The sequence below is a fragment of the Cucurbita maxima genome, unplaced genomic scaffold, assembly GCF_002738345.1.
Source record: "Cucurbita maxima cultivar Rimu unplaced genomic scaffold, Cmax_1.0 Cma_Scf00013, whole genome shotgun sequence".
Classification (NCBI taxonomy): Eukaryota; Viridiplantae; Streptophyta; class Magnoliopsida; order Cucurbitales; family Cucurbitaceae; genus Cucurbita; species Cucurbita maxima.
Window position 1 is genome coordinate 1,458,300 of NW_019272029.1, and position 14,653 is coordinate 1,472,952.

General features: G+C 32.6%; 1 protein-coding gene and 1 long non-coding RNA gene across 2 annotated transcripts; both read left to right on the top strand.

Moving 5' to 3' along the window:
* Positions 1–436: 436 nt before the first annotated feature.
* LOC111488850 lies at positions 437–3,704 on the top strand. Its single transcript, XR_002719281.1, has 3 exons — positions 437–585; positions 2,350–2,434; positions 3,154–3,704. It is a non-coding gene; the product is annotated as an uncharacterized LOC111488850 (long non-coding RNA).
* A 6,082-nt stretch (positions 3,705–9,786) lies between these two features.
* Positions 9,787–14,426, top strand: LOC111488819. Its single transcript, XM_023136741.1, has 7 exons — positions 9,787–10,588; positions 11,454–11,596; positions 12,490–12,607; positions 12,850–12,966; positions 13,126–13,241; positions 13,335–13,489; positions 13,610–14,426. Exons 1-7 carry the CDS (start codon positions 9,988–9,990, stop codon positions 14,085–14,087), a joined length of 1,728 nt encoding a protein of 575 aa, XP_022992509.1. The 5' UTR covers positions 9,787–9,987; the 3' UTR covers positions 14,088–14,426.
* Positions 14,427–14,653: the final 227 nt, after the last annotated feature.

Genomic DNA, 14,653 nt, shown 5'->3' on the forward strand with positions numbered 1-14,653 from the left:
TTGGAATAGAATTTTAAAAATATTTTTTATTAAATAAAACTATTTTAAGATAATGTTATTCTTTCATTTTTTTATAAATTCTATATTATAACTATTTTTTAATTAATAATCTTTTTAAAAAAATTTAATTTGGGTTCCCTCGAAGCCTTACACCAATTTAGATTGAGATAGTGTTGTTTAATTATAAACTCATGATCATTCCTTAAATTTAGAGAGATTCTCAACCCAATTATTTTTTTTTTTTAAATAACCTAAATATACGTGAATATATTTTTTAAAATAAAATATAAAAATAAAATGGTTGAATTTAGCAAAAAAAAAATTAAATTAAATTAAATTAAATTATTCTAAATATGATAAACATTACCAAAAAAATTAGTAAAATTTGAGTTACTAATTATGATGCCCAAATCCGATTTCCAACCCCAAAACGGTCTCGATTTTGTATTCCCAACTCATAGGTGTGTGTGCGGCTAATCCATCGTGCTCATCGATCATCATCCACATGGTTGCAGATATCAATGGAGTCCGTAAGGTAAAGCGCGATTGACACGCCGGGATACGCGTACTCACCGAAGGATTTGGGTATGCATTTCGCTGTTTTAGTAAAGATACATCTATCATTTGCTCTGCTTTCTATTTCCCATAATTATAGTTTGTGAGAGATCGATTTCATGGTGCAATATACTGTGATTAAGGTCAGGGTCCGCCCTTGCGGTTGTTAGTGTTCTAATCTCTCATTTCAGTCCTCGTAAGATAATCTTTCAGAATGTTCCGTTGTTTCTTCGTTTTTGCTCGTGTTTTGTTAGATAATGTTGACTGTAATCAATTTTGGGAGTATCAATGTTAGAAATGGATTGTGAGATCTCATCGATTGGAGAAGTGAACTAAGTATTCATTATAAGGGTGTGTAAACCTGTCCTTAGTAGACGCGCTGCTAGCGGCTTGATCTGTTACAAATGGTATCAGAGTTAGGCACTGGATGGTGTGTCAGTGAGGACACTGGCTCCCAAAAAAATGGATTGGAGGAGAGGGAAATGAAGCATTCCGTGGAAACTTATTCCTACTATATGCGTTCTAAAACTTTAAAAGAAAAATCTAAAAGGGACAATACTAGAAAATCTAAAAGGATAATACCAGCTTATTAGTGGTGGGCTTCGCGGGTATACCTATGGAAGTTTTGTGCCACACACTCTCTTACATTGTGTGTCGGACATCAATCACCATGTGTTCATGTTGGACGCATGTTTCCCAATAGTGGCAGGGGCCTTTTTGAATCATTTAAAAAACATTAGGATTTAATGATTTAATAAAGCCCAGGAGGTTGTTCTGTTTATGTAAGCCTGTATCTTTTGAAACTTCATGAACCAAATAGATATCAACTCCAAACTCAGAACCAAAAACATATGTGAGAAAACTGATAGAGCATTGCTTTGTTTTTAATTGCCTATCACAGTTGAAAAGAAGTGATCCTCTGTAAAGATATTAGAATCGATCCATATGGAAATGATCATTGGAAAAATACAATTCAAAACGTTCCCAATTTATTGGACCATGCAAAGATAACATGTTATAGGATGAATCAGATATACTCCATCCAAATATTCACCTTTTCTTTATTTCTCAACTTCCATTGTGGAAAATTCTATGAAATATGACTTTTGAATTCAGGTCCAATGTGGAAATCTAGTTTATAACCTTGTGGAGGGCGAATATGGCCCCCTTCCAGGCCCGAGTCATTAGTGACATACCATTCTTGAAGAGCTAGAATTCTAACCTTGTATCAGAAACTATGGGTCAAGGAACAGTCTCAGGTAGATAGTTTCTGTGGGGCATAGGCCTTCCAAAAGGTAACGGAGGCATGCAAAGGTTTTCTTGGGCTAGATGGAGATTGGCCCTCGAGTGCAAAGGTAAAAGGGAGCTTGACTACAAGACCCATCCGTCGAATAGGGACGAAATTCAACTTAAGTGATTCGACGGTGCCGAGTGAAAGGGCCGTTTAATAAATTAAACAATCATGTCAGTCTCCCTCACAATACTCAGGTTTTCATTAATAAATTGTTGTTTGAATTATTAAAGAGGTGTACAAGACAGAAGGGATGTCTAGTCCTGGTTTCCATCTTCTAATTTCTCAGTTCCTTTTTCTGGTTCAAACTTGTCACCTAGCACATAATGATGGGTATCCACTTCATGGATTTTTCAAAACATAAAAATGTTAAAATATTGAACATGTGAGAATATATTATTTTTCTGTTCATTGTTTATTGTTGTTTGTATGATTTTACAGCGTATGATGTAACATGAAATCAATAGAAATAATGTAAAGTGTTTTTTATTGCTTAATGTTAGGTACATTTCTTTAGGCTTCATTGGTTGGTTGGTGGCATCTGAGGCCCACTGAATGGTATGAAATAGACCCAGGTGGATCAATAAGGTTCGCTCCTTTTCATTCTCTTTCTAGATCAGGTTGATGTCTCGATTTTAAATTAAGAAATTGTGAGATCCGCATTAGTTGGAGAGGGGAATAAACCATTCATTATAACAGTGAAAACCTCTCCCTAGTAAACGTATTTTAAAATTGTGAGTACAACGACGATACGTAACGAGCCAAAGATGACATATATGTTAGTGGTGGACTTGGACTGTAACAAATGGTATCATAACCGGCATCAGGCAGTGTGCCAGCTAGGACGCTGGCCCCAAAGGGGTGGATTGTGAGATCCCACATTGGTTGGAAAGGGGAACGAAGCATTCATTATAAGGGTGTGAAAACTTCTCCTTAGCAGACGCGTTTTAAAACCGTTAGGTTGACGACGATACGTAACGAGCCAAAACAGACAATATCTATTAGCGGTGGGTTTAGGCTGTTACAGAAACAACTTTAAGGGGTTTAGGCTTGGTTTTACAGTGATTTTGTTTTTAGTTTTTTTGTTGGTCAAAACGATGTTTACTATTTTGCCTAGTTTTTAATACTTTTTAATACAAAGCTGGTCTTTTGAAGGAGATGAGATTAGACAAGTCACCAATTTGTAGAGCGAAAAAAATGCTTTATGACATGATTTTACTTTTCCATTAGATCAACATAGCAAAATTATCGAAAAGAACGTTCTTAAATCTTAATCATTGTAACGTTCTAAGTTTTTCACATTACAGAGACTTATCTGAGCATGTTGGTTATGCTACAATACACAGTAGGGTCGGGTGTTTCTTTCGAATTTAGTTACAATGAAGAAAGGAGAATACACTAACAAGACGTTTTAAGAAAAAGTATAAAAAGTAGACGAGAAATCTAAGTACAGATATAGATATGAACTAAATGTGGTTAAACTTCTCTTTCAAGCAGAGCTCCAACCCTATAATGCAAAGGAATCCATATCTTTCTACTTTCTTTTGCTCTTCATGTTCAACGGTGTGGATCAATTCTGATGACATGTTTCAATAGTTTGCAGCATAGCATAAAGTGGTGAATATAATCACTTCCCTCACTTTGGATGGCTCAAAATATTTTATCTCTTTCCACCTTTCTTTGTTAGATGCTGTTCCTTCCCTCCACATAAAAGCTTGTAAAAGCATTTATAGAGAGAAAGAACAACGTTTTTGCCAAGATTCATAGTTAGGTTTTAGTGGGATTAGATACAAAGAAGTAGGTTCCGTTTGGGGCCACGAGACAAAAAATTTCACGTGTATACCTTAAACGATTCATGTTTTACGAGCAGTTTCTTTGCTTTCTTTCAAATAAATTATTTATGAAAGCATACATTGTTCTTCCACTATTACTAATTTACGTTCTCATAGAATGGACAATATGATGGTGGTTTGTCACTCTTAATAGTTTCATCGACCTTAGCTGAAACAGGTCTTTTTTTTTTCTTTAATTATTATGATGTTATTTTAGACATAACAGTTATGCTCATTTATCTCTCAATATGAGATGGACAAATTTATAAAATTCTCAACCAATAGCAACGATAGATATTTCATACCAGCAACCAATAAGAATCTTTCAAGAGTTTAGAATGCTTGCAAATGATGTTGTCATAGCTCTGAGATGACTATTAAAAAATGAGTAGAAGAATGCTACGAACAACATATTTTTCTTAATAAGGGGACCATAACACTCAAATTACAAAGAGACAAAAAGAAAAAGAAAAAAAAAACATAAAGTAAAGGTTTTTTTGAAATGGGAGTTTGACTTTGTAGAATATTATGAAAATGGGAAATTGGTTTTTATTTATTTTAATTAATTTATTAAAATTCAACCCATTGACTTTTGAATTGAAATTAATTGAATTGAAATGAAATGCAAGGGCAATGGAAATCATGCCTTTTTGTGTTTGAAGAGTCCCATTTGAATTTCTTGAAAAAAAATTCGAATAATTAGTGATAAAAATTATTATTTTAAAAGGCTTTTTTATTTATAGTTTAAATCTATCTTTAAAAAAAAAAAAGAACAAAAATCTTGAAACTTTTTAACTAATTTTTGTATTTTTTTTTCCCTACTTCTGCCTAAGATAAGATCTTACCTCAAAATTATTATTCTCTAATATCTTTTATTCTGTCCGAACATAAAAAAATGTTCGAATAAATAAGTATAAATTAATCGAGACCATTTCTAAATGAGAGTGATCTTAAAGATTTGATGATTTTAAAAAAATTATTATCCTCTAATATTAACGTGGTTGTGTTAGTGTTAGATGAATACTACTCTACACAATGGTATGATATTGTCTATTTTGATAAGCTCTCATGGTTTTGCTTTGTACTTCTCCCAAAAGGCCTCAAACCAATGGAGATAGTATTATTTGATTATAAATACATATCATTTTTTAAATTAGCCGATGTGGGACTTTCATCCAACAATCAGGAGATGCAAAAAAAAAAATATATATATATCGAGACTAACAGGTGTCGTATCTAGATTTTAAATCTCATGCATCAAGCATATGATTACAAACATAGCAAGAGAATAAGAACGGGAATGACTGTCTCGTCTTTAAACTCAAAGGGGATTCGTTTATGCTAACAAAAAGAAAAGGTATTTCTGATTATTTATTTATTTATTAATATGGGAAATTCATGAATCAATAATGATTGAAAAATAATATAAAGCAATCTTTGGTATTGATTAATATATAGTCTTAAAAAGTTCATTTAATCTTTTGAAAAAAAAGTAAGAAAATTATATGCTTTTGATTTTTAAAAGCAATTTAAAATTTATATTTATTGCCCATAATTTTATCTCTATATTTTTTAATATTTAAATTTAATCGCCGTAATTTCAATAAATCTCAAAACTATCTTTTACTCATTTAAAATTGTATTTATTAATAAAAAAATTGAGTAAATAATAATAATAATAATTTAAAGACATATTTTCATATTACAGATTAAATATTTTTTAAAAATAATAATAATAAACTAATGGTCTTTTTTACAAAAATAAATAAATAGTTTTATAAAAAAAATTTGATTATTTATTAAATAGATAAATAAAAGAAATAGAATAGAATATGATTCAAAAGGTATTAATTCGAAACCCAAAAGCTGGGTTGACACGTAATGTTAAATGGATAAAGTTATTCCCTTTTACCCTTCGAATCATTGCATCAAATTTATAAACAAATGCTTCTTTGGGGGCACTTTTGTAAAAATACATTTTCATCTCTTTTTACTTTAAATCTTTCAATTTTTTAAATTAATTATCTTTAATTATGATTTTTCAATTTAGTTTAGTACTAATTTGGTAACTTCCCAAAACTTAAAATTCAAATCTGTTTTGTGGAATTTCATTTTAAAAATTAATACGAAAATGTAATTAAAATATAAACAATTCATCAATTTTCTTATCATTTAATTTTACTGCTAATTTAAATTTAAGATTTAATTGGATGAAATTAAATATATATATATATATATTTAAAAAAATTCCAAAAGAAAAGACTTTGTTTGCAATCACAAAATAGTCACATGATATTCATGAATTAATTTTGTTTTTTTTTCTTTGTACTTTTTCCATTATTTTGAGCTCTATTTTCTTATTTAAATTATATATTAATTCTAAAAATCAAATCATCCGTCCTTATTTTATTATTAAAAAAAGTTAAATATAAATATGAGTTTCTTTTTAATAAGGTTTTTCTTGTTATTCTCCAAACAAATATATAATATTAAATATATTAAAAATTATATAAATCTCAATAACTAAATGTTGGAATGTGTCATTTCATTAATTTAGCTTTATTCATTCCTTATCTATCTTTATTCATTACTTTAACTTTTATTGATGGTTCGAGCTACATTTTTCTTAATATAAATGAGTTCGATTCTTGTATTTTAAAAAGAGTTCTCTACCAGCTTGATCATGGTTGTCTATTCCCGTGATTATGAGACAAGACTCATCTTAGACATGAGATGAACATATCTCGTGATCGAGATTGAAACTCCAATCATGTTTTCTTCTTTGATAAAAAGTTTTTTTTTATCCCATTTTTTTCATTATGTATATAATAAATAAACTGTGAAAAAAAAAAAATATGACGACTCATACTCAGACCAACACGAGTGCTTTCAGTATGCTTTGTTCTCATTCGCATACATCCAAGGAAAATTCTCAAAAGGTTACCCAAGCTAAAGTTGTTCTAAACAAACACATTTAACTATAGATTTATGAGGTACTGAAAAAAGAAGGTATACCTTGAAATATAATTAATATACATTACATTATCGAACAAAAATCATAACTAAGGGCAATTATGTAATTTTACCTCAATAAGAACAAGGTTTTTAAACAAAAGAGGAAATATTAATTAAATATGTTTTTTTTTTTATTTGTCACAAATTTTTATAAAGCTAGATTAATGTCAAATTTAGACTAAGGTATGGCTCCTCAATTTTCAAAGATTGGCCTTCAATATCTAAACCACCGTATTCAAAACGGAATTATGTAAATTGTCCCACCAATTTAATGTCAAATGTGAATCAAAGAAAACAGAATTTTTTTAATACTTTTATAAATTATAATTATCGAGCTACCTCGAGTAGCTGCCATACAGATGTCTACAGGACGATGCGGGAACGGAGAAGCCCACCCTACTCCCGTTCCCATCTACTATTTTAATCTCCAACCTCCCGAATATATATATATATAAATTTTAAATATTTTTAATAGGTAATTCAATATAATTTATATTAAAAAAATTTAAAACATCATAATAAATTAGAAATATATATATATAAAAATGTAAAATATCCTAAATAATTTTAATTTTTACAAATTAACTCCCCTAATATAATTTAATTGGTTAATGTATCATGAATGGTCAAAAATTCGAATAATATTTAATAATAATAATCTCCCAAAATAAATATTTAAATTAAAAGTAATTCTATAATATTCATAAATAAATGAAAAAATATTCAAAGCATTTGGTATTTCAATTAAATGCTACCATTAAATGCAAGGGAGCTCTACGTAAATAGCTTTGGGGTTGCATACATAATTTCTCAATAATGATAATAATAATAATAATAATTTCATTTTGAGCATAATTTAAAAATCTCGACCTCTCGACTAGAAACATGTGTTTAAATTAATTATGCTCGGACATGTTCAAGTTCATAATTTATTTTTTATAAATATTAGAAAATCGTGCTATAAATTATTATTATTATTTTAAAAAACAAAATAAAAACTAAAATATTTATCAAATATAAATTCCATAATTTATTTACGCATGGAGGGAAGTCGTCATGCTTTAATTAATATCTTAAACCATTTAATATTATAAAAAGAGAGAATTTTAGATTAATTCAAAGAGCAACCTTATTTTTTAAGGCTATTTTAGTAATTACATTAAATAAAATTGATGACATCACACAATGTCTCCAAATTAAAAACTAAAATAAATAATTTTTTCTATTATATATTTATTTATTTTTTTAAAAAAAACCAAAGTCAGATCGTTGTTGGTTTATTTTATTTTTATTTAATTCACTTTTAATATCCCATTTAAAGAATCAAACAACATGGCTCCCGTTTTTTAAGCTCCAAAGTCCAATCAATAAATAAATGAATAAAAATATTCAATATATGATGTCATTTATCTATTTATATAATATTATTTTAATCTATTCAAAAATGTTAATTTTAATATTTTTTATTTTAAATTTTTTATTTTGAATCGTTAAAATGAAATTAAAATATTAATGACAAAATATTATTTAAAAAAAAATTAAACTTAAATAGCTTTCAGTATATATATATATATATATTATTATAATATTAAAGGGAGGGGGCGGCTTAGTTGAATTGAATGGTCCTTTTTCGCCCTCGGTCACTATTTCACTAACCGAAGGGGCAGATATCGTTGACGGTGGGAAACTAATACCCTTGTGTGGGGCCCACACACATGTCATATTCTTAGTTATTCATCATCATCATCATTTAATTGTTTGCTGTTTTTTTTTTCAAAAAAAGAAATAATTATTTATTATTTGCGTCAGCATGATTCCATTTCCCTTGACCTTCTGCTTTTCTTTTCATTAATTTTTTTTTCTTAACCAATTTATTCATTTTTTTTATAAAAATTATAAAATAAAAAATATAAATTCTATAATAAAAAGAGTAAATATGGGATGTAACTTCTAATAAAAGAATTCAGTGACCCGGGTCGAAATACTTAAGAGAATTGATTGTCGGAGTTAGCTATCATATATCGAATATGAATTTCAAATCTTGATTTGAATCGAGCACGAGACGTTTCAAAAATCATAAATTTGGTATATTCCCGTGATGAACATAGCTCATTTCAATGATCAGACATGCATGTGCTTTTTGTTTCAAAATTAACTCCAATCACACCTCTGGCCGATATTTAAAGATCAAGTCATTAGGATCTAAATTCAAAGTTTGAGATATTAAATTATATTAAATTATATATTTTTTTAATTATATTAAATTTTTGTTGTTATATTGTGTTATTGGAGGCTTAATTAATATATTTAAGCTCTCAAATCAAATTTGAATTCTACCAACTCATTTCTATTTTTAGTTTGTACCTTTCCTATTATTAAATTTAATGCTTAATTTATTTATTTTTTAGTTCTATTAATTTAATTAAAAAATAAAAATATATAATAAACTTCGCACCTATCGTATATATTTTAAAATTTATAAATTTATTGGATATAAAATCGAAAAACATATTTAAGATTATAGATGCAAACTCGACCCATCAAGCAAGAATAATCATTAAGGTCTTAGGAGAGGTAGTTTGTATGGAGTGTTCCACTGTTCCTCGAGTGCTAGCCGTGGAGAGGAATGTCGTCAATTAAGGCGCTATTGGTCACTAACCAATCGCTCACGGGTCTTCTGGGCTCTACATGTCGAAGTTGCTATAACTGATACAATAGAGGTTGATATCGATATTCGCTCGTGCTTCGAGTATTGTCGAACATTTAAGTAGCGAAAAATTTATAATGAAAAATTTTACTATAACCCTAAAAAAAACGAAAGAAACTCCAGCGTAATTTAAAACAAAAATGTGTTATTATCCAAAATATATATATATATATATATATTTTGGAAATAGAACACCATGTTAAGAATTCTTTATATTTTAAATAAAAGTACAACATACAAAATTAATCACTTTATTTAATTAATAACTTTAGAACTATTTATTTAAAAAGCTCTGCCACGTCACCGTCACTAAAAAATTGCCACGTCACAGAAATTCCCATATATAAAATCCCCTTCAACGACCCCTCCCTTATTTCTCTGCCAAAAAACGCTCTCTTTTACACTTTTGCACATAAATTTTGATATTCACTTTTATTTATATATAACTGCGTTGATTCGAGGCTCTGTTGAATTAAGGAGTATAACGATTCATTCCGAGATTTCGGTGAATCCGGAATCAGGAAGCAACGAACGGAGAATTTTGAATTTGTGATTTTAGTATTTTGGATTGGAATTGGTTTTGGTGGATGCCGATGGCGGCGGGGGCAACTGATCGAGCGCGGCCGGTGATGATGCCGCCAGCGGCGGCGGCGGCGGTGACGGATACATTAGCGAAGGACGCGGTGTTAGGGTGGTTCAGAGGGGAGTTTGCGGCGGCGAACGCGATAATCGATGCGCTGTGTGGACATCTGGCGCAGGTGAGTGACATTGGAGGATTGGAGTACGAAGCAGTGTTCGGTGCGATTCATAGACGACGGCTGAATTGGATCCCGGTCCTGCAAATGCAGAAGTATCATCCGATCGGCGACGTCGCGGTGGAGCTCCGGAAGGTGACTGCGGAGAAGAAGAAGAAGAAGAAGAAGAACCAGGAGGAGGAGGAGGAGGCGGCGGCGGCAGTGGCCGAGGACGACTGCGATGTTGAAATGGAGGCGAAGAAGACGAGTGAAGCAGATGAAAACGGAGGTAAGATGTGTTCGGAAGAGGAATTTGTCGAAGAGGAAGCGAATAATGGAAAAGTGAAGATCGAAGAGATGTCGATTGAGATCAACGAAACCGAAGGCGGAAGAAATGAGGATTTGGCTCCAATTGAAGAGGAGGATTCAATCGGAAGCGAGATAACCGATTCAGGTAAGTATTCTCAATCAATCAAAATCCTTGATCCATTTTTCAATTCTTGATTTCTGTTGATCCAAAAACTTCTGATCGTTTCTCCAAAATTTCTCAAAAAATTTCAATCTCTGCGTTGATGAACAGCGAACAATCGAAACTCTTAATCGAAAAATTTTTCAAAAAAGTGCACAAATCGACTGTTCCAGCGAAAAGAATTCTTTTCAACATTCACAGGATTCAAACAGAAACAAAAAATTTCAGGGTCAGATCCGTGATTTAATCTTCTACAGAAACTCTGTTTCGTCAAATTCATTCAGTTTAGGGATTCCCTTTTTTCTTTCTTTTCCAGTTACTTTCTTCAAATTCATCCAAAAAGTTATTCGAACATCAAAATCCTTACGTTGTTCATCCTAATCAACAAATAAATTTCTAGCGCCAATCGAATATCTTCCGGAGGTTTAGGCGGGGGGTTTGAGTGTTTCGAGGTGAGCAGAAAAAGTTAAAGACGTTACAAGATTCTACGGTTAGTCCCGGAATGACGAACACTGACAGCTACGCAACACCTCGAGATGGAGCTCTTAGTTTAATGGAAATCAATACTCATCTTTCAATCTCAGCCGTCCAATATTCTACCCAAAACCCTTCCCCAATAAAATAAAATAAATTCCTTTCACGGCAAATTTAATAATTATTTCATTATTGAGCATGTTTCTTGATATATATTACTTTATTTTAAACACGGTTATGAAATTCAGAGGTTATAGCATAAAATTTGTCACGGACAATGAGTTGACTAAATTAAAAACCATTATTTTAAATTGGGCATTTCATTAAATGCATTTGTTTAGTTAACTGTTGAGTAATTTACTGTGTTCTTTGGCAGGATCTCAAGGGGGAGGAGGAGGAGTGCAGGCCAGCTCTGCAGAAGTTGAGATATGCAGCAACCATGGAGAGTGTGAAGCACGTCCGGGGCTGATGAAGTTGACAAAAGGATTCTCTGCTAAGGAGCCAGTGAAGGGCCATATGGTGAGCTCTTTCTTTTCCCAAATTCAAATATCATCATTCATTTTTTAATTTAAAACTAGCCTTGATGAATGGTGTGGAGTCGTCGGTTACAACGTTATTGTAGTACTAAAACTTTTTTGGTTTGTTCATTTTTAATTTTGAATTGAAATGAAACGAACGTTGAAGATGTTGAGGATTGTTGGGAGTGAGTCCTACATGGGCTAATTTAGGAAAGGATCGTGGGTGGTTTATATGTAAGGAATAATCTTCATTGGTATGAGACCTTTTGGGGAAGCCCAAAGCAAAGTCATGAGAGTTTATGCTCAAAGTGGACAGTTTCATACCATTGTGGAGAGTCGTGATTCCTAACATGGTATTAGAGTCATGCCCTAAATTTAGTCATGACAATAGAATCCTCAAATATCGAACAAAAATTGTGAGCTTCGAAGGTTTAGTAAAAAAGTGACTAAAGTGTAGAACAAAGGGTGTACTTTGTTGTTCGAGTGCTCCAAAGAAAGGAGTCGAGCCTCAATTAAAGAGAGGTTGTTCGAAGGCTCCATAGTAGTGTACTTTGTTCGAGGGGAGGATTGTTGAGGATTGTTGGGAGTGAATCCCACGTGGGCTAATTTAAGAAATTATCATAGGTTTATATGTAAGGAATACATCTTCATTGGTATGAGGCTTTTTGGAGAAGCTTAAACAAAGTCAGGAGAGCTTATGCTCAAAATGGACAATATCATACCATTGTGGAAAGGCGTAATTCCTAACAGAAGAATGGTGTGGTGCTCGTACTCCTTCTCTTGAAATTGGAGATTCAAATTTATATACTCCGTTTGTTCCTCGTACTATTTGAAAATTTAGAAAAGTTTTAGTATTATTTGTATCATTCATTTTTTTGTAACATTTGGTGACAGGTGAATGTTGTGAAAGGATTGAAGTGTTATGAAGACATTTTCACAGAGTCTGAATTGGTGAAGTTGAATGACTTTGTTGATGATCTTCGCTCTGCTGCAAAGAATGGGGAGCTCTCTGGTTAGCATTAACTCTCTCTTAATAGCTTCAACATTTACTATTCTCGATCAGACTTCTTGAAAAAACCATTCTGATAGGGACAATACCCGTCCTGCAACTTAATGGAAAACATTGATGTCAACAACATTTCATGAAAATAATCATAGGAATGAAGAAATTTGTATCACTGGTTTGAAGGCCTTTCTCCATAGTTTTCTTCAGCTTAGTTTAGAATCTGAATTGAATCTTCTTTACGTGTGCAGGAGAGACATTTGTTTTATTCAATCAGCAGGTGAAAGGCAACCGGCGAGAGATGATCCAGCTTGGCGTCCCCATTTTTGGACAGATAAGAGATGACTCCGCCAATAACAGCCGAACAAGTATGATATTTTAACCATCCAATTTTTGAGGTCGTTGAAATCGATGTAGGTGTAGGCCACTATGCCGATCTGAACATAATTTAGTTTAATACGTAAAAGCACTAGTAACACGCCGATCTGAACATTGTTTAATACTACTAATATTGTCCATGCTTACAGGTAACATAGAACCGATTCCACCTCTTCTTGTGACTGTTATTGATCATCTCATTCAGTGGCAGCTCATTCCAGAGTACAAAAGACCAAATGGATGTCTAGTCAATTTCTTTGAAGAGGTAGTGTTATTGTATTCTATCTCTAAACAACGTTCATGTGGCTACAATGAGGCTTCGAAGGCAAATTAAATGAAAATATGGCTTGTGCTGTAGGGCGAGTATTCACAGCCATTCCAGAAACCTCCACACTTGGAACAACCCATTTCCACTCTCTTCCTTTCTGAATCAACTATGGCTTTTGGGCGTTCTATTGTCAGTGATAACGAAGGCAACTACAAGGGGCCGCTCATGCTGTCCTTGAAGGAAGGGTATGCCCTTTAAACTCTGTTGTTCTAATCAATCAAATCTAGCTTTTGTTATGGTTTCTTGTACGTATTCGAATCGTGACGACGATTCTAAACCATTAATACAAGCATGTAATTTTGCAGATCCCTTTTGGTCATGAGGGGCAACAGTGCAGATGTTGCACGCCATGTCATATGTGCATCTCCTAACAAAAGGGTCACCATCACGTTCTTTCGAGTTCGGCCAGACTACGATCAATGCCAATCACCAACCCCTCAGCAGATTTCGAACACTGTAACTCTATGGCAACCGGGTGTTGCTGGCACATGCGCCTTGCCTAATGGAGTCACCTACGGCTATGAAGCAATGGAGGTAATGCCAAAATGGGGGATCCTTCATGCACCGGTGGTCATGTTAGCTCCTGTGCGCCCTATGGTGATGAGCCCTGGAAGATCTCAACGTGATGGCACTGGAGTGTTCTTACCATGGGCTGTCAATTCAAGAAAACCAGCAAAACATCTTCCTCCTCGCGCTAGAAAAGGTCGGTTCCTTGCATTACCTTCCCCTGTTGAAACTCGTCTACCAGATTCATCTTATGAACAACCAGGCATAAGTGTTTGAGTCTGAAATCAGAGCAGTTCTGAAGTCGAAGCAACACGACTCTACTAAGTAGTGTTCTTGTCCTTTCACTGATGGATCTGAGTGAGTTTTTTCCTATTAATTCCACCCCCTCCCCGAACACCACGAACCGCTTATTTATTTGGTTGCCAAGTTCTTAGGGTTCTTTTCTTTCTTTTAGATGAAGTTGAGGTTCAAGTTTGAAGAGTGAACTAGAGGATTTAGGTTCGAATTTTGTATTTACTAATTGTATTTAAATCTTTCCTTTTCCTTCTATTCTAGAGATTAAACTTAACTATTTCCTACTGGCATTGTTGATTCAAATTCATCACTAGTTCTTGATGGGAGTGCTTGAAACCGTAATTAACCTATGGTATTTTCTAGCTTACTTGATTATATTCAGCTAGAAGCCTATATATATAGAACCCGAGAAACTGCCCGAATTCCGAAAGGTTGGCTTCTCTATTGAGTGATTCTTGAGTGTTTCCTAAAGACCCTAAGGTAAGTCTGCATATTGATGTAAAAAACCCATAACTGACTCAAATTCTAGAGTTTCATGATTGAACGAA

Bases quoted from the DNA above. Each gene is read 5' to 3' on its own strand.
- LOC111488819 (XM_023136741.1), top strand. From the start codon at position 9,988: ATGCCGATGGCGGCGGGGGCAACTGATCGAGCGCGGCCGGTGATGATG. The intron at 12,967-13,125 runs GTATGATATTTT...CCATGCTTACAG, and splicing joins CGCCAATAACAGCCGAACAA to GTAACATAGAACCGATTCCA. The intron at 13,490-13,609 runs GTATGCCCTTTA...GTAATTTTGCAG, and splicing joins ATGCTGTCCTTGAAGGAAGG to ATCCCTTTTGGTCATGAGGG.